The 27568-nt window shown below is 40.2% G+C and overlaps 1 protein-coding gene across 2 annotated transcripts in view; it reads left to right on the forward strand.

Annotated features, from left to right (window-relative positions):
* LOC108709239 (MORC family CW-type zinc finger protein 3) overlaps positions 1-27568 on the forward strand; it is a 56204-nt gene that overhangs the window by 6912 nt on the left and 21724 nt on the right. For both annotated transcript variants that reach the window (XM_018248902.2, XM_041583428.1), the window contains exons 5-15: positions 2098-2245; positions 3373-3517; positions 6467-6598; positions 7040-7159; positions 7731-7822; positions 8866-8967; positions 11777-11899; positions 18515-18592; positions 19945-19966; positions 23321-23436; positions 26812-26833. In XM_018248902.2, the coding sequence (XP_018104391.1) occupies positions 2098-2245; positions 3373-3517; positions 6467-6598; positions 7040-7159; positions 7731-7822; positions 8866-8967; positions 11777-11899; positions 18515-18592; positions 19945-19966; positions 23321-23436; positions 26812-26833 (1100 nt within the window). The remainder of the gene's footprint in view (positions 1-2097; positions 2246-3372; positions 3518-6466; positions 6599-7039; positions 7160-7730; positions 7823-8865; positions 8968-11776; positions 11900-18514; positions 18593-19944; positions 19967-23320; positions 23437-26811; positions 26834-27568) is intronic.

The raw sequence follows: 27568 nt of genomic DNA on the forward strand, positions 1-27568 counted from the left end.
TCTGGCAGATATTATTTGACTTGTGCTGTTTTGATAATTTATGACGACCCCTAAGCAGCCCAGACCACACTGAGCATGTGCACAGTCTTGGTCTTGCAAAGATATTTAACAAAGTTACAAGATGGTGACCCCTGTGGCCAACTTTAAAAACATAAATCATTTGTAGGGATGGGTGAATTTTTTGTGCCTTGTATCGTTGCGGAAATGACGTGCATCAAAAAAATTTTGACACCCATAGACTTTAATGGGTGTCGGTGACATTTTACCGGCGGTGAATTTTTGGTGAAACGAAACGGGTCAAATTCACCCAAACCTGTTAGGCTTGTGGTGCAGTAAGTTCATGTTTATGTTTAGTATACAAAATACAGCATTTCTATCATTATTCTATTTTAGACTTTACTTCCCCTTTAAATAACAATTCACTCAATCAAAGATTGAAGGGAGTTACTGCTAATTGCAGGCAGGCCACACCATAGTGCGAAAGAAATATTATGATTTTACGTTAGACAAGGGTGGGAGGCTCCTGCTTGTCACTCACAGTTATGACCCCTTCCTGAGGGAGAATGAAAGAACATGCTCAGCTCTCATATTAGCCTGGACACTGAGCAGAGATCTTTCTGTAGCGCTGATATAATGATATTTTTAAGATGTAAAATGCTAGAGGATAAGGTTGAAGTCTCCTTTAACTACAGTAAGAGGCAGTGGAATTAAAATCTCCCATGAGGAGCACAGGATCGGGCCCAAAGACCTGAGTTAGTTACCTACACACCATTATTATACAGGTATGCGACCTGTTATGCTCGGGACCTGGGGTTTTCTGGATAATAGATATTTCTGTAATTTGGATCTTCATAGCTTAAGTCTACAAGAAAACCATGTAAACATTTAATAAACCGAATAGGCTGGTTTTTCCTCTTATAAGGATTAATTATGGCTTAGTTGGGATCAAATACAAGCTACTGTTTTATTATTACAGAGAAAAAGGAAATCATTTTTACAAATTTGAATTATTTGGATAAAATGGACTCTATGGGACACAGTCTTTCCGTAATTCAAAGCTTTATGGTAACAGGTTTCCAGATAACGGGTCCCATACCAATAACTAAAGTAAAAAATACATTTTAAATGGTAAAATTAATTATTTGCTATGTACACAATATAATATAGTATTCAAAACGACATCACAAAATGTATTATTTCTGTAACCGTTCTGTAACTATCTTACAACATACATTCTATTTAATGTTACTGGTTTAGCATAGTTCCTCGCATCCCAGCAATGTTGAGCCATGTTTAGGCTAGTACTTCATCACACCACAGGGTTTATAAAACACAAAATTAATATTGAAACTGATAAACTAGAACATTTGTGCACCCAGGGTTTTGATCAAACACATTAAAATAATCAAGTGCACTTCGGTGTGCTTATGGTTTTGGTATCAGTTGCATTCTGCTGCTAGGGTTTCCACCTAGCCAGTAAAACACCTGCCAAGGCCAGGGCGTAGTTGCCGGTAAATTTGTAATACCCTTAAAGGAACAGTAACACCAAAAAATGAAAGTGTTTTAAAGTAATGAGAATATAATGTAGTGTTGCCCTGCACTGGTAAAACTGATCTGTTTGCTTCAAAAACACTACTATAGTTCATATAAACTAGCTGCTGAGTAGCAATGGTGGAAATTGAAAAAAGGCTACATGGCACAGGATAATTAGTGGATAACAGATAGCATTATGTTCTACAGAGCTTATCTGCTGTGTAACTTGAGCCTTTTCTCCTTTGAATGGCTGCCCCCATGGCTACACAGCAGCTTATTTATATAAACAATAGTAGTGTTTCTGAAGCAAACAAAGCAGTTTTACTAGTACAGGGCAACACTGCATTATTTTTTTTATTACTTTAAAACTTTTTCATTTTTTGATGTTACTGGTCCTTTAACAAAAGCCCTTGGCCCGCCCCTTAAAACCCGCCCCTTTTACATCACAGCTGTTCCTGCCCCCACCACCGGCCAGTAGAAATTTTATCAAAAGGTGGCAACCATATCTATTGCTATTAGATTTCCATTGCAATGTTTTGTGTTAGTCCTTAACTGATTTCTAACAGCAGCTTGTACAGACGCCGGACTCAGAGGCAAATTTAGGGGCAATAACCACTTACTCTCTGCTGAACAGTGTGACAGAGCTCTTAGCTGAACTGGATGCAATTATTGGCTCGAAGGGAACAAGGATCATTATCTGGAGCCTGAGATGGTGGGTATGGTTACTATATGCCGTCTTGCACTAATGGAAGAAGGAAACAGCTTGGTGATTTTACATTTTTTGAAGGCATCCCTGCAGTGCCTCTAATGAACTCATGCAGATATGTGGAAGCCTGCTTAGAAGTCCTACTAACTTATTGTATTTGATTCCCTATGGTAGAAACAGTATTCAGTGCTATAATGGCTAAACTCTTACTCACCTCTCTGTATTAACATCTGGCAGTGTGGCAGTGTTGGTCCATATGCAGTGCTGAGTTAAAATTTGGTGTGTCCCTAGGCTGCTCAAACTCCTGACTCGCAGACCCCAACCTGCTTAAACTCACCCCACTTGAACAAATCCCGACCAACTTTCACGTGTCCCGTATGCTTGCATAGCCCACACACTGTCACCACCCTACCTATTACCTGCTGCTGAGACTGTAGTTCCCCCAGGAAGGTTGTCCTAGGCCCAAGACTTTGTGGCTTGCTCATATGACAGATAGTTAGATATAGACAGAGAGATGAATAGATAGACAAAGAGAAAGGATAGATAGATAGATAGATAGATAGATAGATAGATAGATAGATAGATAGATAGATAGATAGATAGATAGATAGATAGATAGATGATAGACATGGAGAGATGATAGATAGATAGATAGATAGATAGATAGATAGATAGATAGATAGATAGATAGATAGATAGATAGATAGATAGATAGATAGATAGATGATAGACATGGAGAGATGATAGATAGATAGATAGATAGATAGATAGATAGATAGATAGATAGATAGATAGATAGATAGATAGATAGACAGACAGACAGACAGACAGACAGACAGACAGACAGATAGATAGACAGACAGATAGATGATAGACATGGAGAGATGATAGACGGGGAGTTCATGTGCAGAGACAGACAGACAGATAGATGATAGACATGGAGAGATGATAGATAGATAGATAGATAGACAGACAGACAGACAGACAGACAGACAGATAGATGATAGACATGGAGAGATGATAGACGGGGAGTTCATGTGCAGAGCTTCAAAGACCTGGCTGGATCATACTGTTATGGGGATGCTAAATCTTTAGCCTGGTGTAGTAATACTATTTATTTCTTTTCACCTTAGTGACAACAGTGGAAACCCTGAATTTGACTTTGATTATGATAAATATGACATCCGGATTCCTGCAGAGATTGATGGGAAAAAGACAGATTATAAACAGCAGGAAAGAGTAGACCAGGCTACCCCTGACTGCGACTATTCTTTGAGAGTACGTATGATTCAGACTGTCTTAAATGAAACTAATATAGAATAATATGGAAATGCAAGAAGAAAAGGGATACTAGAGCATGCAGCCATTCTATGCACACATCTGTGCATAGGATTCTGCAAAGAACAAGCAAAAGGTTAAACTTGGTGCATGTGCATGATGAAAACTATACAACACATGCTCTGAACCTAGCCGAGCTAAATGCACATACAACAATCTGCCTGTAGCCGTGAGGCAGAATTGTCTCCTGGACCTAGAGGAAGCAGCCAGGAAAAATGGATTGAAAAGCAACTCTAAAAAGACCAAGTACATGATTAACTGTTAAAACAAGAATGTGATAGGCTTGTATAACCTTGAACAGGTACAGCAGTTTTAATACAGAAAAGGCATTATTATTGAAGACAACAAAGTGCCTCACTGCTGGAAACCAGTGCTACGTCTGTTCCCAAAAGCTGCTGGGATGCTCCATTGTGACATGACAGCTGAAACGACATCTCCCGAACTGTAATTCAAGCTATGATGACAAACGGTGCTGAGTCATGGATGCTCACACACATTAGGCTATAGTCACACAGGATGAAGGGTCCGGCTGTTGTCAGCCTGGATATATTTTCAGGTTGAAGAGAAGAGAAGACTGACAGAGCAGATCTGCTTCTGTCAGTCTGCAAAACGATGCAGGCTAAGAATAGCTGGAACCTTCAGCCTGATTAAAAAGGTTGATCACCTTTAAATTAATATTCTGAGACAATTTGCAATTGGTTTTCTTTTTTTATTACTCGTGTTTTTTACGTTATTAACTTTTTATTCAGCAACTCTCCAGTTTGCAATTTCAACCATCTGGTTGCTAGGGGCCAAATTACCCTAGCAACCATGCACTGATTCCAATAAGAGACAGGAGAGGGCCTGAATAGAAAGATGAGTAATAAAACGTAGAAATAACAATACATTTGTAGCCTTACAGAGCATTTAGCATTTTTTAGGTGGGGTCTGTGACCCCCATTTGAAAGCTGGAAAGAGTCAGAAGAAGAAGGCAAATAATTCAACTATAAAGAAAAATTTATGGTCAATTGAAAAGTTGCTTAGAATTAGCCATTCTGTAACATACTTAAATTTAACATAATGGTGAACCACCCCTATAACACCTAGGGCAAATGTGCAGCTGGAGGTGCTCTACAAGGGGCCAATAATGATGCCCCAGGAAAAGGAGGCTGGATGATGTCTAGGAAGATGTGGAAGCTCAGAATATGGAACTAGAGCCACATGGTGGGTGTCTGTTGGACCTGGGTAGTGGACTAGGCCAAGGTCGCTAGTGCCAGGAGAAAGAGAGTATTGCTTATGTCCCAAGCCAGTAGTAGAGGGACACCACATCCCCAGAGTCAGACTGGGGGTCTTTCCTTTTATTTTCTGGGCTCCCCAAAAGGTTTACCCTTTCGACCTTCACTGCCCTCTATACCTGTTTAGTCAAAAAATCCAGTGCATATCCTCTGTCCTCAAATCTCTGTAGCATCTCCGTCATTCTTTTATAACACAAATGATCATCTGAAACAATTCTCCTCACCCTTAGAAATTGACTATAAGGAAGACCTTTCCTCACACTTCTAGGGTGAAAGCTTGAGTTTCACATTTTAGCATATTATATACCTTATTTACAGTTTTATCACAAAGGGATAACATGATTATATGGACTATGAGCACCAAGGGACTTTTTATAGTATTGAATAATCACCATGTTAAGGTACTATGGGGCAAATTCACTAAGAGCCGAAGCTCCGAACGCTAGCATTAATTCGCTAGCTTTTGGCATTTTCGTTACTGCGCAAATTCACTAACGAACGCTGGCGTAGTTTCACTAGTGTTACTTCGCACCCTTACGCCAGGCGAATTTTCGCTAGCGACGTAACTACGCAAATTCACTAACTTGCGCAGTGTACTGAACGCTACCTTTTACGCTAGACTTCCTTCGCCACCTCAGACCTGACGAAGCGCAATAGAGTAGATAGGGATTGCTTCAAAAAAAGTCGAAATTTTTTTTAAGTCCCAAAAAACGCTGGCGTGTTTTCTACATTATGGGTGATAGGCTGAAAAAGATCTAAATTTTTTTTGGGGCTCCCCTCCTTCCCCCCTACATTTCCTGACTCATGGCAACTTACCTATAGAGTGGGCACATGTGTAGGGCAAAATAAAAATGTTATTTGATGATTTGAAGGTTTTCTTGGCATTTGTAGTGCTGATACGTATTCCTCCATTGAAATTTGAATTTAGCGCCGTATGCAAATTAGCCTTCGCTAGCGTAACTTCGCTTTACATAGCGAATCAACGCTAGCGCAACTTCGCAACCTAACGCTACCCCTGAGCGCAACTTTGGATTTTAGTGAATTTGCGGAGCGCTGGCGAAACTACGCCTGGCGAAGTGCGGCGAAGCGCAGCGAAGTTGCGCCTGGCGAAACTACGAATGTTAGTGAATTTGCCCCTATGTATCCTTTGTTTCCTAGTTTTATGCTAATGTCAGCCAATTTGATGATGTCACTTTTTTAATTACGGAAGGTATGGCTTGTAATTGACCCTCCTTTAAATAATCTCCTTTTGCACATTTTGTAAGAAACGTTTGCTGGGATCTCACTAAAATAAAGAAGCACTTTTCAATTTTTGCAGAAGCATTGAGTGGAGTGTGCCTGTTTCATTTGAATTTGAGTACTACGTTACTATGTATTTTTATTCTGAAAACGCAAATAAATAAAGAATTTTTAAAAAAAAAACTTTTGACCAGTATCTTGGAAAAAATACTAGTGTTAAAGCAAGGAGGATACAAAAATTTGCATGTAGAATATCCTACATCGTGTAAATTTCCCCATTCATTTCAGATCAACTGTTTCACCTTGACATTTGCCTTTTACTAAATCCCGAGCTGGTTGGCTGGAGAGAACTAATGGTGTTTGTTTTCTTTCGCAGGCTTACTGTAGCATTTTGTATCTAAAACCAAGAATGCAGATTATTTTGAGAGGACAAAAGGTTCAGACACAACTGGTTGCTAAAAGCCTCGCACTCATAGAAAAAGATGTCTACAAGCCCCGGACTATCGCAGTATCCTTTTCTTACAGTAATTCTTTTTTTTTGGGGGGGGGGGTAGCCTGAATTTAGGACATTAAAGAACCCTAAAAAGCCTAAGGAAGAAAATACAATGGTCTTTATACAAAAGTCATTCCTATAATTTCATTCTCTGTGTTACATTTTTTTCTCTTTTTTGGGATAAGCGGCAGTGAGTTCAGGGCCACATTTCTAATTTGGTTGCTCCTAGGCCTGAGATCCTCTCTCCTGCCACCCCCCCCCCACACCCTGTGATCGCTCATGCATAGATTCTGACCAGAGCACTGGGCTTAGGTGTGCAGGAGATTTAAAGAGCGGTGCATGACGCCCCTAAAATCTTGGAGCCCTAGGCCCCTGGCCTTTTTGTCTTTCCCCCAAATCCGGCACTTTGTTCTCTACAGTTTCAGGGTTTTTTTATGTTATCCTTAATGCAATCAGTCTGGATCCATAAAATTTACATTTGGATATAACTGCGTGAACAAGGAGCATTATGGAATAATGATGTACCATAAAAACAGGCTCATCAAGGCTTACATAAAAGTTGCCTGCCAATTAAAGGTACATTTAAGAACAACAGGGTTTCTGTATAACCTCAAGGCAACCACAGCCCTTTAGCAGTAAAGATCTGTGTCTGCAAAGATGCCCCAGTAGCTCCCCATCTTCTTTTCTGCTGATTCACTGCACATGCTCTGTGCTGCTGTCACTTACTGAGCTTAGCGACCCACTCACAATATTAAATACATGTAATATACATTTTACAGTAAAGGTAAATTATCAGTTATTTCAGATTCTGCATTAGAATCAGCCCTGTAGCATCAGCCACTATGACAGATGTATCCTTTAATTCTATGAACGTTTAGATGATTTCTGATGAGCCCTTAGCTTAGCGTCTCAACAGCAGCCCAAAGCCCACTGAGCATGTGCAGTGCCACTGACGCTAAAAGGATCAGCTAGCTTTTTAAGATGGGAAGCTCCTGTTATAGGGCTGTTGGACTTCTGGGATGGTGCAGCAAAGTTTGGTATATAATATTAAGCATATTTATATTTTATTTTAATCTTTCCATTCATATTTCTGTAGAGACTTTTAATATATCCATTCAGTAATTTTTTTTCCTCACTTATTTCCTAGAATAAGGGAGTTGGGGTTGTTGGAGTGGTTGAGTGCAACTTTCTAAAGCCCACACACAATAAGCAGGATTTTGATTATACAGATGAGTATAGGTAAGTTATACGTTTGCTGTGACTATGATTGTTTCCCAAATGCACAAGCAGAGGGCAGCCAGGTTGGTACAAACAAACCGTTCAAATTGGGCAACCTTATCTGCCCATGTGTATCATCATGTTGGAACTGAAGACATAACAAAATGAGTTCAACATATAAATCAGTGGAAGTTGTGCATGTTCCTGAATGTGCTGAACTCGTTGGAGAGTGGTACTGCAAATGACAAAGCTATCAAAACAATGCGTCTCCCAGAAATGACTATGTCAATGAGCTATGTCTCATTGTTTCAACCTTTTTCACCAAAACATAAATCCAGTGAGATAATTCCTTTTGTGACCAAAAATTGTTTATGAATTTTGTTTTAAGAAACAATTTTGATAACTATTTTTAATTATAATGTATTCATGTGATTCATGGTGAGCCAAACAGCTCAGGAAATTATTGTAGGATCCAAGGAATCTCAGAGCTGAAGGAGAAATGTTATACATTATATATTGAATAAAGGACCCCCTCTTGTAAAATATAAGGATATTATAAGTTACCGAGGAGTTTCATGACCATATAAAAACACGAGGCCAAAGGCCGAGTGTTTTTATACAGGTCAGGAAACTCCGAGGTAACTTCTAATATCCTCATATTTTACAACTGGGGGTACTTTATTTATTATAATACACAAGTTTCAGTGAGTCATGTGACAGAAATGACATCAGAACTCACCGTTTATAACTGATGACATCAGAACTCACCGTTTATAAGGATATAATTTACAAGATATGTAATCATGGCTTTTGTGTATTATATATATATATATATATATATAGTTTAATATTCACCCATTTATGTGAATATATATATATATATATATATATATATATATATAGATACCAATATATATATATATATATATATATATATATATATATATATATATATATATGTAATCTCAAATGATATAAGGTCTGTGCAATCCAATGGGCCCTGCTTCCTCAAACATGTATTAAACATGTCAACAGTTAATGTACTTGAAAATGTTATTTTGTAGGCGTACCCTGAATGCATTAGACAATAAACTGAGTGAATACTGGAATGAAATGAAGCTAAAAAAGAATTCTCACTACTCAAGTGTTCCTGTAGAAGATATACAGTAAGTAAAAACTCTCTGTCTCTGCTTATGGATTTCTGAATTTGAATACCTGCTCTGTGTTTTTGCATCCTAACAGCAGAAGGCCAGGGTCTGTGTTGTAACTACAGAGGAAGCAGACTTCCGGGACCTAGGGAACAGAGGGGGCCAAACCTCAGGGTCTGCTTCATCTACAGTTACGTGGACGTCTCCTCCCCCCAGCCACTATCCTAATTGAGAGCTGGCAGTAAGCAACAAAAGCCTGCAGTTATCCTGAAAGACATATCCAGAAAGCCCCAAATTACGGAAAGGCCGTGTCCCATAGACTCCTTTATAATCCAATAATTCAATTTCAATTTCTCTGTAATAATAAAACAGTGCCTTGTACTTGATCTCAACTAAGATATAATTAATCCTTATTGGAAGCAGAACCAGCCTATTGGGTTTATTTAATATTTACATGATTTTCTAGTAAACTTAAGGTATGAAGGTCCAAATTATGGAAAGATCCATTATCCGGAAAACCCCAGGTCCTGAGCATTCTGAATAACAGGTCCCATACCTGTAGTATAATATCATAAAAACCCAGTTTATCTTTCTCTCAATGTAATTTCTAATATTTTAAGCAAATGCTGTTTTTAATAAGGCTTTCCTCTAAGTAGTTTTTCTTAGAGGAATGAAAATGGGTGAACTTCTTCCACCCTTTTATTAAAATGTTTTACAATTTTATTTGATATTATTTAAACAGCAATGCAGAATACAAGGTAAGGAGAAAAAAATTAGTGAGAAAAGGAAAGGCAGAGAAGACTGATGAGCTGAGTAATCTAGAAACATCTAGGGGGTTATTCATTCAAGTCATGGGCGCCATCTTCAGCCGCTTCGGTAATCTTCAGAATGAGACCGGCGCTTTGGCAATTCTCGTGAGTTTTGGCGCATCTGTAGTTGTAGCGAAACAGAAAATTGCTCCAACTGCGCATGCGCCACCACAACAGTCTCATTCCAAAGATTTCTGAAGAGAAGAAGTTGGCGCCTGTGAACTCTGATGCCTTAATCTGCACCGAAGGGTAAGTAAAATGTTAGAGGCATTTGCCCGGGGTAACACTTAGGCTGGGGGGAGGAGGGAGGATGGTCTATATAGGGTAGGGTTTTTAAACTTTAGGGTTGAATTCTCCTTTAAGCATTTCTTGACAAAAATAACTCATGCCATTCAAGGTTATCAAACTGTGAGATTAGTGTTTACCACTGAAAAATGCACCCACTTTCTATTCACTCCTATGGGATTTTTAGATGTGTATTTCTTAAATGGGGAACTCTAACTTTCACCCATTGATAAATACACTTTTAAAAATCCCTCAGGAATGAATAGAAAGTGGGTGCATTTTTCAGTGGTAAACTCTAATATAAACTGCCCCAAACTGTATAGAGAACCACATCTGAATATCTCCTCTTCTGCAAAACCCATTGTATTTCTAACCATCTTATGTGCTGTGCAAGTGTATAAATGATATTAGACTAATGGCACACAGTGATCAGACTACCTCTGCCATCCAGTGGAAAACAGCGTCAGTCAGAATGTCCACGTCCGTCTGTCTCTGCATCTAATGTCAAGTCTATGTTTGAATCACATGGAGCAGTGACAAATTGATCTACACTTGAGCTCAATGCACCCATACGCTCTTCCAAGCAGCTATTGCATACCTCCCAACTGTCCCATTTTCTGCAGGACAGTCCTGATTTTGACAGCCCAGCCTAGAGTCCCGCGTTTCTTACTGAATTGTCCCAAGCTTCTTTTTTTATCTCCTGCACTGACTCCAGACAAAGATACAAAGTTGCTGAAACTCTGAATATAAGAGGGTTTTTGGCAGAGAGCCCAGAACACTGAGCAGCTGCACTTCGATACATTTGTAACAACAGGCCCGGACTTGCGGCAAGGCCGCATAGGCCCGGGCCTAGGGCGGCAAAAAAATAGGGGCGGCATGTTACAAATGTATCGAAGTGCAGCTGCTCAGTGTTCTGGACCGCGCGGCCTAGGGGCGCCCGTCATTGAAATCCGGCACTGTGTAACAATTTAAGATACAAAGATACCATTGTAGCTATTAAAGATAAGCAGGTCTCTTGGGAGACTCGCAGCTAAAAGGGCAATTTCAGCTTCATTAACAAAACTGTTATAACACATTAATGGACCTAAAACTCCCAGAAATGTGTTCAAGTTTTAATGAATATGGTAATTAGGAGGTGTGACCATAAGTGGGTGTGTGGTCAAAATTCCCACACTGCGGGGTGGGGGGGTTGTCTCTCTTTCTGCTTTTCAAATTCTGGGAGGTATGTATTGTTTCATGAACATCGTTTTTCAGGTGATTTCCATTCATATTTATTGGGGACTGCTTAAGGCACTTAGCACCACCTATTCAGCCTCCTCAGGGGTGCTGCTACCATGAGACAAGGTGAGAATCTTGTCATAGGTGGCAACACCCTACAAGGTACTAGAAACAGCAAAAAGTCATCTTTGAGAGACAAAATTTCGGGATTTACTGTAAATAGGAATGTCGGCACTTCTACTGCAGTGACTCAGTTGTGACTAGCAACTCAAACTGTAAACATGGAAGGAGCATAATTGAAAAGATTAGAATCACCCCTGAGCCTAATTTAAAAAAATAAATGATGAAACTGCTATTGGGGAATATAAACAATACTTTTGCTTCTGTTACTCCTACTTTAAAGTAAAAGAGTTGCCTTGTGGATGCTAATTGTTGATTGGTTGCTATGGATTATTACTCAAAATTATAACCCATTTTACGATGAATTCATTTACCAAAGCTTTTTGTGTGGCCAGGAAAATTCCAGACCAGAATTGGGTTCAGTGTGATCTGTGTCTTAAATGGAGGAAAGTGGCGGATGCAATGGGGAAATTACCAAATAAGTGGAAATGCAGTATGAACACAGACCCACAATTCAGGTAAGTGCAATTTGAACTGTAACCATCACGCATCATTCTAAGGGGCACCCGTTGGGCAAAAATATCATCCCTAACCAAAGGTGCGGGCTAATAGAGCTCACACTCTGGCTGGGGGTAACAGTAGTAGTTTTTATTTAAAAAAAATTGCCAGGAGGGAGCTCTCGTTGTTGTTGAGCGACTATGTTGGGGCACACATATGTGCATAGTGAGTGAGTGCGCATGACGTCAGAAGCTCATTTGCTAATTTTACCCCCCAACTGGACTGTGGGCTCTGTTAGCGCACACCTTTGGTTGGGGATAATATTTTTGCCCAACAGGTGCCCTTAAAGAGGTGTCTTTAGGAGGTTTTTATTGTTTATGTAGGGGACTGAAAAATGTATTTCCATTTATAGTACATTCACCTAAAGTTTGGCCACTAAAGGGTCCCTTAGTTATACAGGAGCTAGACTCCATTTCCTGGGTCAAAGCATGTCCCCTAATTATCCCAGGTTTAGCCACTAAATGGCCCTGTGTTCTAATATAAAAGTTGAGCTGAGTTCAGAGCTATTTTAGCTGGAAAGCTGAGGCTCCATCGAGGAGAGTTGAGTGGGATTAGAACCCCGTGTACTCATTGTCCAGAAAGAGGGACTATGGGGCAGATTTACTAAAGGACGAATTTATTTACCTTGGAAGGCTTCGCCACACTTCGCACAAATGCATCAGGTGTTAATTTGCAGCACATACACTTATTTATCGAAATGCAAAGTTAAGTCTCTGCAGACGAACGCTGGTGAAAATCTTCAGCACGGGTGAAAGTGAACTTTCACTAGTGTTACTTTCGTCCTAGCGAAACTTCGTTAACACACGTACGCTTCAGGCACTTTAAATAGGGCGGGTACACACACACATATATATATATATATATATATATATATATATATATATATATATATATATATATATATATATATATATATATATATATATATATAGAAAATTATACAATGGGTGCCCCAGCACTCTTAGAAGTATACTTGCTGTGTTGGTCGGTGCTCGCTCCAATAGGAGACGCCGTCACATCCCCACATCAAATAGAGTATGTAAAGAAGAAGCAGCACTCGTCAATTGCAAAAAAGTGTATTAAAGATCAGAGCATCACTCAAGGCAACGTTTCGGACAACATATGTGCCCTTTGTCAAGCCCAAAAAGAGTTCTCTCAGCTTATCACAGGTATCACATTATATAGGCAAAAAACAGGAAATGACCTCAAAATTTGCATATACACAGGTACAGAGCATTATCATATACATGTATCTATAGAAACAAAAACAGGTCATAATCACGATTTAAACCCCGAGGATATAAAGATTTGAGCATATTAATCCACCATACCTCTCTTCTTTTAAGTTTCAATTCTCGATCCCCCCCTCTTTTCATGGGCGGTACTACTTCCAAAACCATAAATTTAAGCTGATCTGCCGTGTGTCCCAAATCAACAAAATGCTTTGAGACAGGTAATGTGGTATTGCCCAAATTAATGCTAGACCGATGTTGCGATATACGTGATTTGACCATCTGGGTGGTCTCACCCACATAGATGAGACCACACGGACATGTCAACACGTAAATCGCAAATTTTGAAATACACGTGAAGTGTCCTCTTAGCTGTATCCGTTGGCCAGTCTGGGGGTGAATAAACTCTCTACCTTTCAATACGAAGGGACATTGTACGCAGCTAAGGCAAGGATACATACCCTTAGATCTACCTCCCCAAAATGTATGAGTCTCCTTAGGTTTAGTTCTCACTAAAGTGGAAGTGACATGTGCCCCAATAGTTTTGCCTCTCCTATAGGAGATAAGCGGAGGTGCTCTAAATTCTGGTATGGTAGGATAGGCATTTCGTAAAATATACCAATGCTTGCGTAGTAATTTACCAATAGCTTCGCTATTGTTATGAAACTGGGTGACAAATGGCACACGTTGCGTCTGTTTAATTTTCCCCTTAGGATGTCTGACCCTTTGCTGGGCTTGTTGAATCACCTTTTCTGGGTATCCCCTCTCTCTAAACTTGTGGCACATAATTTGTTCCTGCTTCTCTTTTTCCTTCCCTTCACTCACTAACCTCTGTACCCTTGAGAGTTGGCTAATGGGGATTGATTTCTTCGTATGTGGGGGGTGCTGACTGGTAAAATGAAGAATTTGATTCCTATCAGTAGGCTTTGTGAATAAAGAAGTACATATAGAACCTTCTAAATCTTTGTATACTATAACATCAAGAAAGTGGATTTTTTGGAGATCATAGACCAGCGTAAATGAGATTGAGGGATGTACCCCATTAATCCTACCATGGAACCGCTGTAGGGAGTCAACGTCACCCCGCCATAACACAAATACATCATCGATGTATCTCCACCAGGCCAAACAATGTCTGGAGAAGTCTACATCAAGGTAAATGTGTAGCTGTTCAAGCCTTGCCATTATCCAGTGATCCCCTGTTGGGCATTATACGAAAGATTAAAACTTTACTGGATTATATGGTTGATAGGGGAGTGATCACTGACAAATTGAGGAATTATTTGATGGTCAGGAACCCAGTCACGCCGACCATATATGTTCTCCCTAAAATTCATAAGGACCCAGTGTGTCCACCAGGGAGACCTATAGTGGCCGGCATTGACTCGGTTTTTTGCCCATTAGCGATAATGCTCGATAAAGTACTAAGTCCCTTGATTCAAGAGGTACCTTCCTATATAAGGGATACTGGACATTTTCTTCATAAATTACAATCACTAGGAAATGTGGGGGAGGGTGTAATTCTGGCCACATTGGATGTGGCCAGTCTTTACACGTCTATACCACATAGTGATGGGTTAGAAGCAAGTCAGTGGATACTGAGGGAAGGAGCGCAGTACTCTGTACATCAGATTGATTTCTTCCTACAGGCTTTGGAGATCATATTATGTTGTAACTATTTCACTTTTCGGGAACAGTACTACCTCCAACTACGTGGAACCGCGATGGGATCCAACGTCGCCCCGTCATATGCCAATGCCTTCATGGCAAGGCTTGAACAGCTACACATTTACCTTGATGTAGACTTCTCCAGACATTGTTTGGCCTGGTGGAGATACATCGATGATGTATTTGTGTTATGGCGGGGTGACGTTGACTCCCTACAGCGGTTCCATGGTAGGATTAATGGGGTACATCCCTCAATCTCATTTACGCTGGTCTATGATCTCCAAAAAATCCACTTTCTTGATGTTATAGTATACAAAGATTTAGAAGGTTCTATATGTACTTCTTTATTCACAAAGCCTACTGATAGGAATCAAATTCTTCATTTTACCAGTCAGCACCCCCCACATACGAAGAAATCAATCCCCATTAGCCAACTCTCAAGGGTACAGAGGTTAGTGAGTGAAGGGAAGGAAAAAGAGAAGCAGGAACAAATTATGTGCCACAAGTTTAGAGAGAGGGGATACCCAGAAAAGGTGATTCAACAAGCCCAGCAAAGGGTCAGACATCCTAAGGGGAAAATTAAACAGACACAACGTGTGCCATTTGTCACCCAGTTTCATAACAATAGCGAAGCTATTGGTAAATTACTACGCAAGCATTGGTATATTTTACGAAATGCCTATCCTACCATACCAGAATTTAGAGCACCTCCGCTTATCTCCTATAGGAGAGGCAAAACTATTGGGGCACATGTCACTTCCACTTTAGTGAGAACTAAACCTAAGGAGACTCATACATTTTGGGGAGGTAGATCTAAGGGTATGTATCCTTGCCTTAGCTGCGTACAATGTCCCTTCGTATTGAAAGGTAGAGAGTTTATTCACCCCCAGACTGGCCAACGGATACAGCTAAGAGGACACTTCACGTGTATTTCAAAATTTGCGATTTACGTGTTGACATGTCCGTGTGGTCTCATCTATGTGGGTGAGACCACCCAGATGGTCAAATCACGTATATCGCAACATCGGTCTAGCATTAATTTGGGCAATACCACATTACCTGTCTCAAAGCATTTTGTTGATTTGGGACACACGGCAGATCAGCTTAAATTTATGGTTTTGGAAGTAGTACCGCCCATGAAAAGAGGGGGGGATCGAGAATTGAAACTTAAAAGAAGAGAGGTATGGTGGATTAATATGCTCAAATCTTTATATCCTCGGGGTTTAAATCGTTATTATGACCTGTTTTTGTTTCTATAGATACATGTATATGATAATGCTCTGTACCTGTGTATATGCAAATTTTGAGGTCATTTCCTGTTTTTTGCCTATATAATGTGATACCTGTGATAAGCTGAGAGAACTCTTTTTGGGCTTGACAAAGGGCACATATGTTGTCCGAAACGTTGCCTTGAGTGATGCTCTGATCTTTAATACACTTTTTTGCAATTGACGAGTGCTGCTTCTTCTTTACATACTCTATATATATATATATATATATATATATATATAATCTGTGTGAAACGACCACACTCTGTAGACCGGACTTAGTGTAATTCTTGTGGGTGCAGGGTCCAAAAATTCATATAGAGATTTGCTCATAAGGATCCGCACACCAAAATTATTTCATCAAAAATCTGTGCTTTATTCGGTACATAGATCCTATAGATCCCATAGATCTATGTACCGAATAAAGCACTGATTTTTGATGAAATAATTTTGGTGAGCAAATCTCTATATATATATATATATATATATATATATATATATATATATATATATATATATATATATATATATATATATATATATATATCTGTCTTTATTAGAGATGTTGGTGCAAATGCTTGAAGTTCCCACTTATTATTAAAAATGTCCAAGGAAGCAAAATAAAGACAAAAGACATAATCTAATGCCCTAGACATGAGCCCATCCTAAAACAAACGTGGCATGCCACTCAAATAGTTAAAAAAAAAAAACATTTATAACAGTTTACAACTTTTAAACATCATCCAACTTTAAAATATGAAAAATCTGACAGGATATGATGTCATAAGATTATTGAGGATGTAGCTTCAGCTTATCACTCTCTGGTGAAAAAGGGTAATGTAGTGCAAAGTTTATATTCTGATGAATTTACATAGTAACAATCATTCACCTAAACTAAAATTTTCCTGGTGAAAGGGCACGAAACTTTGTTAGCGACGTACTCTTTTGCTAGTGAATTTTCCTCTACTCCTGTTAGTAAATTGACGATGTTCCTGCGGATTGACGTTTTGGTGAATTTTCACTAGTGACAGCCACCCTTTTGTAATCTGCCCCTAAGTGCAGAGTTCTTTCCGCTTAGGGCAAAGGCTGTTTCTCTCTTTAAAGGAGAAGGAAAGGCTAAAAAACTAAGTTCAGAAAGTTCTATATAAATACACCAGTCAACCCTCAAAGTAATGCTGCTCTGAGTCCTCTGTCAAAAGAAAAACCACATTTCTTTTCTTCTATTGTGTACTCATGGGCTTCTGTATCAGACTTCCTGTTTAAAGCATAAACCTCCAGGGCTTGGGCTTGAGCATGCTCAGTTTGCTCCTCTCCCCCCCCTCCCTTTTCACCCTTCCTGCTGTGATCTGAGCCCAGAGCTATAAGTGAGCAGGGAGAGACTCAGGCAGGTAGTGATGCCACACCAAGCTAATATGGCAGCTGCTCAAGTATGGTAAAGCATTCTGCAGAATAAATATAGTGGTATAGCTTGCACTATTGTGGCTAATCTATTGGCAATAAACTGCTTTGGTAGCTTTCCTTCTCCTTGCGGGGTCCACACTGACCATTGGTGCTTGCGAGTATATGTCTATCCACTGCTGTTACATGTTCCTGCTTATCTCTATTGAACTCCTTTATGGATTGTCTTGTTCTTTAATAAATCACTTCTATGGTTAAGTGTTCGAGAACAGCTGGTGCCTATTCTTTGACTGTTACAATGATATAACACCCTGCCTTTACATCATGGCGAGGGCTCACCCCTGAGGATAAAAGGTGTCATCCGGAGCACATTTTGGGATCCGTTATCCAGAAAACCATTATCCAGAAAGAAAGCTCCGAATTATGGAAAGCCCATCTCTAATAGACTCCATTTTATCCAACTAATCTACATTTTTAAAAATGATTTCCTTTTTCTCTGTAGTAATATATATATATATATATATAATGTATATAATTAATCCTTACTGGAAGCAGAACCAGCCTATTGGGTTTATTTACATGATTTTCTAGTAGACTTAAGGTGTGAAGATCCAAATTATGTAAAGATCCCTTATCCAGAAAAGCCCAGGTCCAGAGCATTCTGGATAACCGGCCCCATACCTGTATAAGCTTACATTTTTTAACAAGTGTTCCTCTTCACTCATTTTCCTTTTTAAGATAGTGGTGTATTTCGTTAAACTCCATTCCATAGAAATATTTTGTAGGGAAAGGATTGCTGGTCAATAAATTTCTGATTAATCCCATGCTCAGCAAAAGCCCAAAGCATCCTGGAAGTACATTGTGCCGCGTCCAATTCCTTACACTGTATAAGGACACATCACATTGTGTGTATTACGGAGCATGGTACAAAATTCTCCCTCATTTAGAAACCATTCATTTTTTGCATTTATCATTTTCCGCATTTATCATTTTAATTTTCTTTAAACAGAGAATGTGTTGTGCCTGAGGAGCCTGAAGATGATGATGATACTACCCACTGCACATATGAGAAGACCCATAAGAAAAGGTAAGTCATACCTGTGCTGTTAAACACACATGGGAGAGTTTATATGCTATATGATTGTGTACTGAAGTTGTGCTGTACCTGGAAGCGCCATCAACATGAAGATATGTTCTTTACAGAATTGTTAAAGGGGTTGTTCACCTTTAAATGAACTTTGAGTATGAGGTAGAGAGTGATATTATGAGACAATTTGCAATTAGTTTTCATTTTTTATTATTTGTGGTTTTTTAGTTATTTAGCTTTTTATTCAGCAGCTCTCCAGATTGATCCTGTGTGATACAGAATGTTGCGGAAGCAACAAGCTACACTTAGCTCCTTCCCACTATGGGGCAAATTCACTAAGCAGCGAAAATGCGCTAGCGACGCCTTTGCCGCACTTCGCCAGGGCGCCGCTAATTCACTAAAATCCGAAGTTGCGCTCAGGGAGGTGAACGGTAGCGAATTTGCGCTAGCGTTAATTTGTCAAGCAAAGCGAAGTTACACTAGCGATGCCTAATTTGCATACGGCCCAAGTTAAAGTACAATGGACGTAGATGTAGCAGCAAATACATTACACTACACAAGCCCGGGAAACCTTCATAAAATAAAATAGAGTTGTTATTTTACCCAATACATGTGCCCACTGTATAGTTTAGGTGCCATATGTTAGGAAATGTAGGGGGGAAGGAGGGTACCCCCAAAAAAATGTACGATCTTTTTCAGCCTATCACCCTTAAAAAAGGAAAAGACGCCAGCGTTTTGTGGGACTTAGAAAAAATTTTAACTTTTTTTGAAGCAAGCCCTATCTACTCTACAGCACTTTGCCTGGTCTCAGTTGGCGAAGGCAAGTCTGGCGCAAGAGTTAACGATCATGAAAATCCGCAAGTTAGTGAATTAGCGTAGTTACGTCCCTTCGCCATAGTGCAACTTCGCCTGGCATAAGGGTGCTAGAGCTAGTAGCGCTAGAGTAGCGAATTTACGCCAGCGACCGTTAGTAAATCAGCGAAGTAACGAAATGACTTCACGCTGGCGAATTTGCGCTAGAGTTAGCCACTTCGCGCTTTAGTGAATTTGCCCCATGTCTCTTGCCACATAGCACTTAAGCTCTTTGTCCTATGATTCTGTATACATTTATTATGTGATTTGTCTCCCCCATGTATACTTATATATATATTGTACTTTTATGCACTGTACATCGCTGCGGCTCCTTAACAGCGCTTTACAAATAAAGTTATACATACATACATACATAGAACCTGCTGAGTAGATGACAGCACTGGTTTCAGAGGATTAGGGAAGGAGAATTTTGAAAAAGTGTGAGAATGTTTCACATGGCAAGTTTTTCAAAGCTTTAACCAATATTTTTTATATTGCAGGAAATCTGTACAGACCCTGCAGGTGAGTTAATTCTCAATACTGTACATAGGAATCAGCAGTGTTGCTGACGCAGTAGTTCCTCAGAGAGAATATATTATATATATATATATCTCTATCTATACACAGTCATATTAAAAAGTTTAGGAACCCCTTTTAATTCTTTGGAGTTTTGTTTATAATTGGCTGAGCTTTCAAAGTAGCAGCTTCCTTTTAATATATAACATGCCTTATGGGAACAGTAGTATTTCAGCACTGACATAAAGTTTATTGGCTTAACAGAAAATATGCAATATGCATCATAACAAAATTAGACAGGTGCATAAATGTGGGCACCCCAACAGAGATATTACATCAATACTTTTGCAAATGTAACAGCCTCTAGACACCTCCTAGAGCCTTTGATGAATGTCTGGATTCTGGATGTGGTTATTTTTGACCATTCGTCCATACAAAATCTCTCCAGTACAGTTAAATTTGATGGCTGCCGAGCATGGACAGTCTGCTTCAAATCATTCCATAGATTTTTGATGATATTCAGGTCGGGGGACTGTGATGCCCATTCCAGAATATTGTACTTCTCCCTCTGCAAAAATGTCTTTGTAGATTTCACAGTGTGTTTAGGGTCATTGTCTTGTTGGAATATCCAACCCCTGTGTAACTTCAACTTTGTGACTGATGTTTGAACATTATCCTAAAGAATTTGTTGATATTGGGTTGAATTCATCCGACCCTTGACTTTAACAAGGGCCCCAGTCCCTGAACTAGTCACACAGCCCCACAGCTTGATGGGACCTCCTCCAAATTTGACAATAGGTAGCAGGTGGTTTTCTTGGAATGCGGTGCTCTTCTTCTACAATGCAAATAACACATTTTTTTGTTTCATCAGTCCAATGCACTTTGTTCCAAAATGACTGTGGCTTGTCTAAATGAGCTTTTGCATACAAGTCACTCTGTTTGTGGTGTGAGTGCAGAAACGGTTTCTTTCTCATCACCCTGCCATACAGATGTTAGGGATGTCGCGGACTGTTCGCCCGCGAACTAATTCGCGCGAACATCGACTGTTCGCGTCCGCCGAATGTTCGCGAACGTCACGCGACGTTCGCCAATTTGGGTTCGCCTTAGCTGGCGCTTATTTTTGACCTCTCACCCCAGACCAGCAGATACATGGCAGCCAATCAGGAAGCTCTCCCTCCTGGACCACCCCCACACCCCCTGGACCACTCCCCTTCCATATATAAACTGAAGCCCTGCAGCGTTTTTTCATTCTGCCTGTGTGTGCTTGGAAGAGCTAGTGTAGGGAGAGAGCTGTTGAGTGATTTGAGGGACAGTTGATAGTAACTTTGCTGGCTAGTAATCTACTTGATACTGCTCTGTATTGTAGGGACAGAACTCTGCAGGGATTTGAGGGACATTTTATGTTAGGTAGCTTTGCTGGCTAGTAATCTACCTTCTACTGCAGTGCTCTGTATGTAGCTGCTGTGGGCAGCTGTCCTGCTGCTGATCTCTCATCTGCTGACTGCTGCCTGTAACCCAATAGTCCTTGTAAGGACTGCTTTTATTTTCTTTTTTGTTTTTTTTACTTTGCTACTGTAAGAGCCCAGTGCTATTAGTCTAGCTGTGTTGAGGAGTGGGACTGGTGTGCTGCTCCTCCTAGTAGTTCACCACTACCAGCACCAACCAGAGTCAAACTTGTTACAAAGTATCTTATTTGCACCTGTTAGCTGTTCTGAGGTCTCTGCCAAAAGCTAATTAAGTTAGAAACTGTTTTTTTTCTGGCTGTTCAGTTCAGAGAAAAGAGGGACTGGTGTGCTGCTCCTCCTAGTAGTTCACCACTACCAGCACCAACCAGAGTCAAAATTGTTACAAAGTATCTTATTTGCACCTGTTAGCTGTTCTGAGCTCTCTGCCAAAAGCTAATTAAGTTAGAAACTGTTTTTTTTCTGGCTGTTCAGTTCAGAGAAAAGAGGGACTTTCCAGTATAAAAGAGGGACAGGGGGTTGAGTGGTCAAAAGAGGGACAGTTGGGAGGTATGCAAGTGCCACCTAGCTGTGTGAGCTTTTTCACATTCTGTCTAAATAACAATAATAATTCCGTGTCCGTAAACATCACCTGAGTGATGTTTTTACAGCAGCAATAATATATTCCGTATCCATTACTGTATACGTTGCCCTTGCAGGCATTGTTTGCCCAGTCTTTAACCAAGTGCCACCTAGCTGTGTGAGCTTTTTCACATTCCGTGTCCAGAAACATCACCTGAGTGACGTAGTGTGATTTCTGCCCTTTACAGCACAAAACGCAGCGCTGTGTCAACAATGTATTTTTCAGATACATTTTTGCCCTTGATCCCCCTCTGGCATGCCACTGTCCAGGTCGTTGCACCCTTTAAACAACTTTAAAATAATTTTTCTGGCCAGAAATGTCTTTTCTAGCTTTTAAAATTCGCCTTCCCATTGAAGTCTATGGGGTTCGCGACGTTCGCGAACCGTTCGCATTTTTGACGCAAGTTCGCGAATATGTTCGCGAACATTTTTTCCGCCGTTCGCTACATCCCTAGTACAGATACACCATCTGCAGCAAGATGCTCTTGCAGGTCTATGGAGGTGATCTTTGGGTTGTCTGTAACCGTTCTCACAATCCTCCGCATATGCCGCTCCTGTATTTTTCTTGGCCTGCCAGACATGGGTATTACAGCAACTGTGCCTGTGGCCTTTCATTTCCTGATTACATTCCTTACAGTTGAAACTGACAGTTTAAACTTCTGAGATAGCTTTTTGTAGCCTTCCCCTAAACCATGATACTGAACAATCTTTGTTTTCACATCTTTTGAGAGTTGCTTTGAGGATCCCATGCTGTCACTCTTCAGAGAAGAGTCAAACAGAAGCACAACTTGCAATTGGCCACCTTAAATACCTTTTCTCATGATTGGACACACCTGCCTATGAAGTTCAAGGCTTAACAGGCTAATCCAACCAATTTGGGGTTGCCAGTAATCAGTATTGAGCAGTTACATGCATTCAAATTAGCAAAATTACAAGAGTACCCAAATTTTTTCACAGCCAGTTTTTCACATTTGATTTAATTTCATACAACTGAATACTGCTTCACTAGAAATCTTTGTTCATTAAACACCCCAGTACTCAGATGTTCCTGGCAAATGAAAGACATGCCACTGTTATCTTTTTTGTTGAAAGTGGAGTAAATTATTATGCAGGCTGAGAGGGTTCCCAAACTTTTTCATATGACTGTAAAAAAAATATAATGATATATATATATATATATATATATATATATATATATATATATATATATATATATATATATATATATATATATATATATATAATTAACCCATTAACCCAATTGACTATTCTGCAGATGACACCGGACAAAAAGTCAACTCCTGGCACACCACAGAATAAGACTTTGCAACTATCTCTGAGTTCAGGTCAGAGGGATTTGGAACAGAATCAGGAGACCGTGAGCAAATCCAGGTGCTTTTGTGGCTACAAATTTTAGGTTGAAACATCCTTAAAGCCACACATCCAGTAAAAGGAAACAAAAATGGCTTTATTCTTCAGTATTCTTTACATCCAGGTTATCACATACAAAACATTCACTGAAAGTCCAAGGTATCACAGTTTTTATGCAGACCAGTTATGCAACTACCCTTTTCCGGGCCTGGGTGCAGGATGTGCTCCTGGTAACCCCCCCATAACTCCAGAAGTGTGATTTCCTTACCACATTTGCTGCTGAGTGGTCTCCAGCAGGCCCAGGGAGAACAGGCGCAGGTGCAATCTACACCCCACTGCCCTACACCGGACAGGAATTTCCAAATGTGCCACCTCCCGGTCCTAGGAGTCCAGAGTGTGCTCTATGCTCCTCTGCCCTACTCCGGGTAGGAATTTCCTTGTATCTCTTTCAGGATGTACCCACTGGCCCTACAACTTTCACCTCCATCCTATCTCTAGACCACTACCTCCTCATTGGGGGCTGGGCTACCCATACCAGCTATTATGTCTAACTGAAGTACCTATTACTTCTTACTTAGGAGACACTCTCTCTACCTATACCTGCTGAGCAAGAAGAAGAACCCCTCTCTGTACCCTCCCCTAAAATACCCTTTGCACTCTATCCCTTTTAGTGGCTGGGGGCTAAACTACAATTGCACTTACTTTCACTCAGTTCAGTCTTACACATTACAACGTTCCATTATACGTTCCAATTATTCAACATTCAACAAAACATACATGAAATCAAAATTTCACTTTACACCATTTTCACACATCATTTCACAAGCACGTCTGCATCAATTCTTGGTCTACCCCCTTCCAAGGAGAGATCATCCCACATAGATGCTAATAGAGCAGATTATGTTTATTCCAATCAAGTGCAGTTCTGAAATAGTATAGTTGATTTTTATTTCTAATTAATTTGGCCAAACTAACCATCGATGATCAGATCATTCATAATGTGACCCATGCAGACACAGATTTCAATTTCAGATATCATGGGCCTGTCAGGAGCAGCTGATGGTGATCCCGTCTCCGTCGGCGCCCCTTCCAAGATGGCAGCTCCCAAGGCCGCCACGTGGGTAATCTCGTCGCGATGATGTCACTAGTCCAGCGCAAAAATTCTAAATAAAAAGATGCAGAGGTCACGGGTTCAGTGAATGAAAATACTGTCAGGGGGCCTATCAGCTCCCAGCGAAAGAAGTCCGGACCGAGGCGGAAGCTTCAAAGTTTGTGGTAAACGTATAGTAAACGTAGTCAATATCCAGGCAAAAGTTCAATAGGAAGGCAGAATAGAAGCAAAGTCACAGGTTCAGGCAAGGTCAAAAGGTTAATATAAATTTAGGAACACCCAGGAAAACTCTCAGTAAATCTCTCAGTAAATCCTATATTCGGGGCATTGAAACCGTGACCAATGCGTCTTTTTATTTAGAATTTTCACGCCGAATGGGTGACGTCATTGCGCCGGCAACAAAACGCCAATCTGATGAATCCACTGTAACTCAATAATGAACATCATTGGTCACCTGCAAAATCCTATTCCAGCCGCCCCCAAAAAGACATGGCATAACTTGATGATACTGGGCCCACAGCAAATTCAGTAAGGATGCACCAAATCCACTATTTTGGATTCAGCCGAACCCTGAATCCTTCGCGTAAGATTCGGCCGAATACCGAACCAAATCCTAATTTGCATATGCAAATTAGGGGTGGGAAGGGGAAAACATTGTTTACTTCCTTGTTTTGTAACAAAAAGTCACATGATTTCCCTCCCTGCCCCTAATTTTATTTTTTTGCATATGCAAATTAGGATTCCTATTTGGTTCAGCTGGGTAGAAGGATTTTGCCGAATCCAAACCCTGCTGAAAAAGGCAGAATCCTGGCTGAATCCCAAACCAAATCCTGGATTTGTGCATCCCTAAAATTCAGTTTATTAAGTTAATACTTACCTCAACAGTATTTGAAACATTACAGTAAACATTAAACTCTTCGCAAAGTCACAGACATACAGGAACACAGCTCAGCGTCCACCTGGGTTTCTCACAATACAGGTTGGTTTCCACATGTTTTAATTGTGGTTCTATGAGTCTCTCGGAAGTAATTCAAACACACCGGCTAGTATAAGCAAAGGTTTATTACATACATAGAATGAAGAAGATATACATTACCGAATGAGTAAAAGAGCGAAGCAAACAATCTACAACCAAGACTGGGAGATCCCGGAACAGTCAGCAGATTGAATCCCTTAAACGGAGCACGGAAGGTCCTGTGGTGGCACACGTCAACCCCACATGTGAGATCTCAACTGACCAAATGTAGACCCCCAGTTTATATAGGCTTAGCAAACAATGAGCTCATATAGTAGTTTAATCAGTAGCTCATATTACTCATATAATGGTTTGGTTAATAACAGATCTTGCTTCCCATGCGCTCATCAGGATCTGGCCAGACTCCCAACAAGCACATCCGAAGCAGAGATCTTATCTTAGCTAACTGGTAGCTGAATAGCATATTGTGCCCCTATCTATAATAAAAAAGAGTCTGATAAGGGCTTCAGAAATCATAAGACATAATACATATGAGAATAATGAACAAGTATTAGGTCATCGAGTTGATTCCTTCCCATGATTTCTCTTGCACAACGCTTCATTATACAGGATTATAAGGCCGCCTTGTATACTATAATACAAAGCTTTGTTATACACAATTATAAGTCATCAAGCTGTCTTTTTACACTATATTGGGCTCCACATACGACATTGGGTTCAACAGTAGAACAGTTCTTTGTGTTATATTTTATACAGTTCTTTATCAAAGTATTGCGATGAGCTATTGGGTTTAATCAGAGTATTACCATGAGCCATTATTGAAAAAACTCCTATTAATACACCACACTATGGAATTATATATAGGCTTCTCACTAAGCCCTGCCGACTCTCCCCTCCAGGGACACAAATTCACCAGCTTCAGGCCTGGCTCACCTTCTGACTCTCAGACTCAGATTCACTTTAGACTCTCAGACATTTGGTCACATCTCCTCTGCTCCTTGCAGTGACAGGCAGTACACCCAACCCCTCTGGGAGTCCTTAACACAGACAGGTAACCTCTCCTGTTATGTGCCCACTCTCACTACAATTAAATACCTTTCCACAGGACAGCCTTCCTTGCAACATACTAATTCCTTGCACATAGTAACCTGGTCGCAATTTATCCCAGCTCTGCAATCCTCCTAATCACTGTGCTATCTGCTGAGCAGATGATGGGTTGCCTGCTGACAGTGTTGGTCCTATGGGATCAGGAATTTATTTTTTACTTTTTTTCAAAGCTTTCTTTTAACCCTTTTTTTTTTAATTTCAGAAAATCTGAACAGCTTCAGCAGGTGAGTTACTTTAATTTGCAGTTGTTTGATACTGAGAAATTAACTGTGTTGCTGATACAGTAGTTCTAGGAGAGAAAGAGCTGCTTAGCCCAAAGTCTGGTATTAGCAGAATAAAGTGGTCATTAACTTACTGCACTGTAGTTGCCTGTAGCTGCAACCATTTGTGTCCTATTCTCATCAAGGTGCAAATGCAAGTTTAATGCATTGGCTGCAGTTTTCATCAGACGCATGTCCCCTGGCAACCACAATAATGCAGGAATCTGCAATTTGATGCAATGTATGCATTTGTGTCTCCCCATTGCTATTGCTACTATGCTGCAATTATGGGAAAAACTGCTGCAATGTGAGGAAAAAATTGCAATTGTATCTGCACGTGGCACACTGCTTTTGGGAAAGTAAATGACCCAATACCTAGAAGTATATATATATATATAGAGAGAGAGAGAGAGAGAGAGAGAGAGAGAGAGAGAGAGAGAGAGAGTCTGAAGGGCAGCACACTTGCCCCACCCCCCAAAAAAGCCCAGCCATTATTATCCAAAAAGCTCCAAATTATGGGAAGGCCATCTCCCTGTCAGGGGGCCTAATGGCTCAAGGAGGAAGCCCTGGAGTTAAAGTCCAAGTTTGCAGTACAATTGTGGATCAGGAGTGGTTATAGTCGATTTCCAGGCAATAGTTCAATAGCAGGCAGATTAGAAACAAAGTCAAGGTTCAGGCAGGGTCAAAAGTACAGTAATC

The sequence above is a fragment of the Xenopus laevis genome, chromosome 2S (genome assembly GCF_017654675.1).
Source record: "Xenopus laevis strain J_2021 chromosome 2S, Xenopus_laevis_v10.1, whole genome shotgun sequence".
Lineage (NCBI taxonomy): Eukaryota > Metazoa > Chordata > Amphibia > Anura > Pipidae > Xenopus > Xenopus laevis.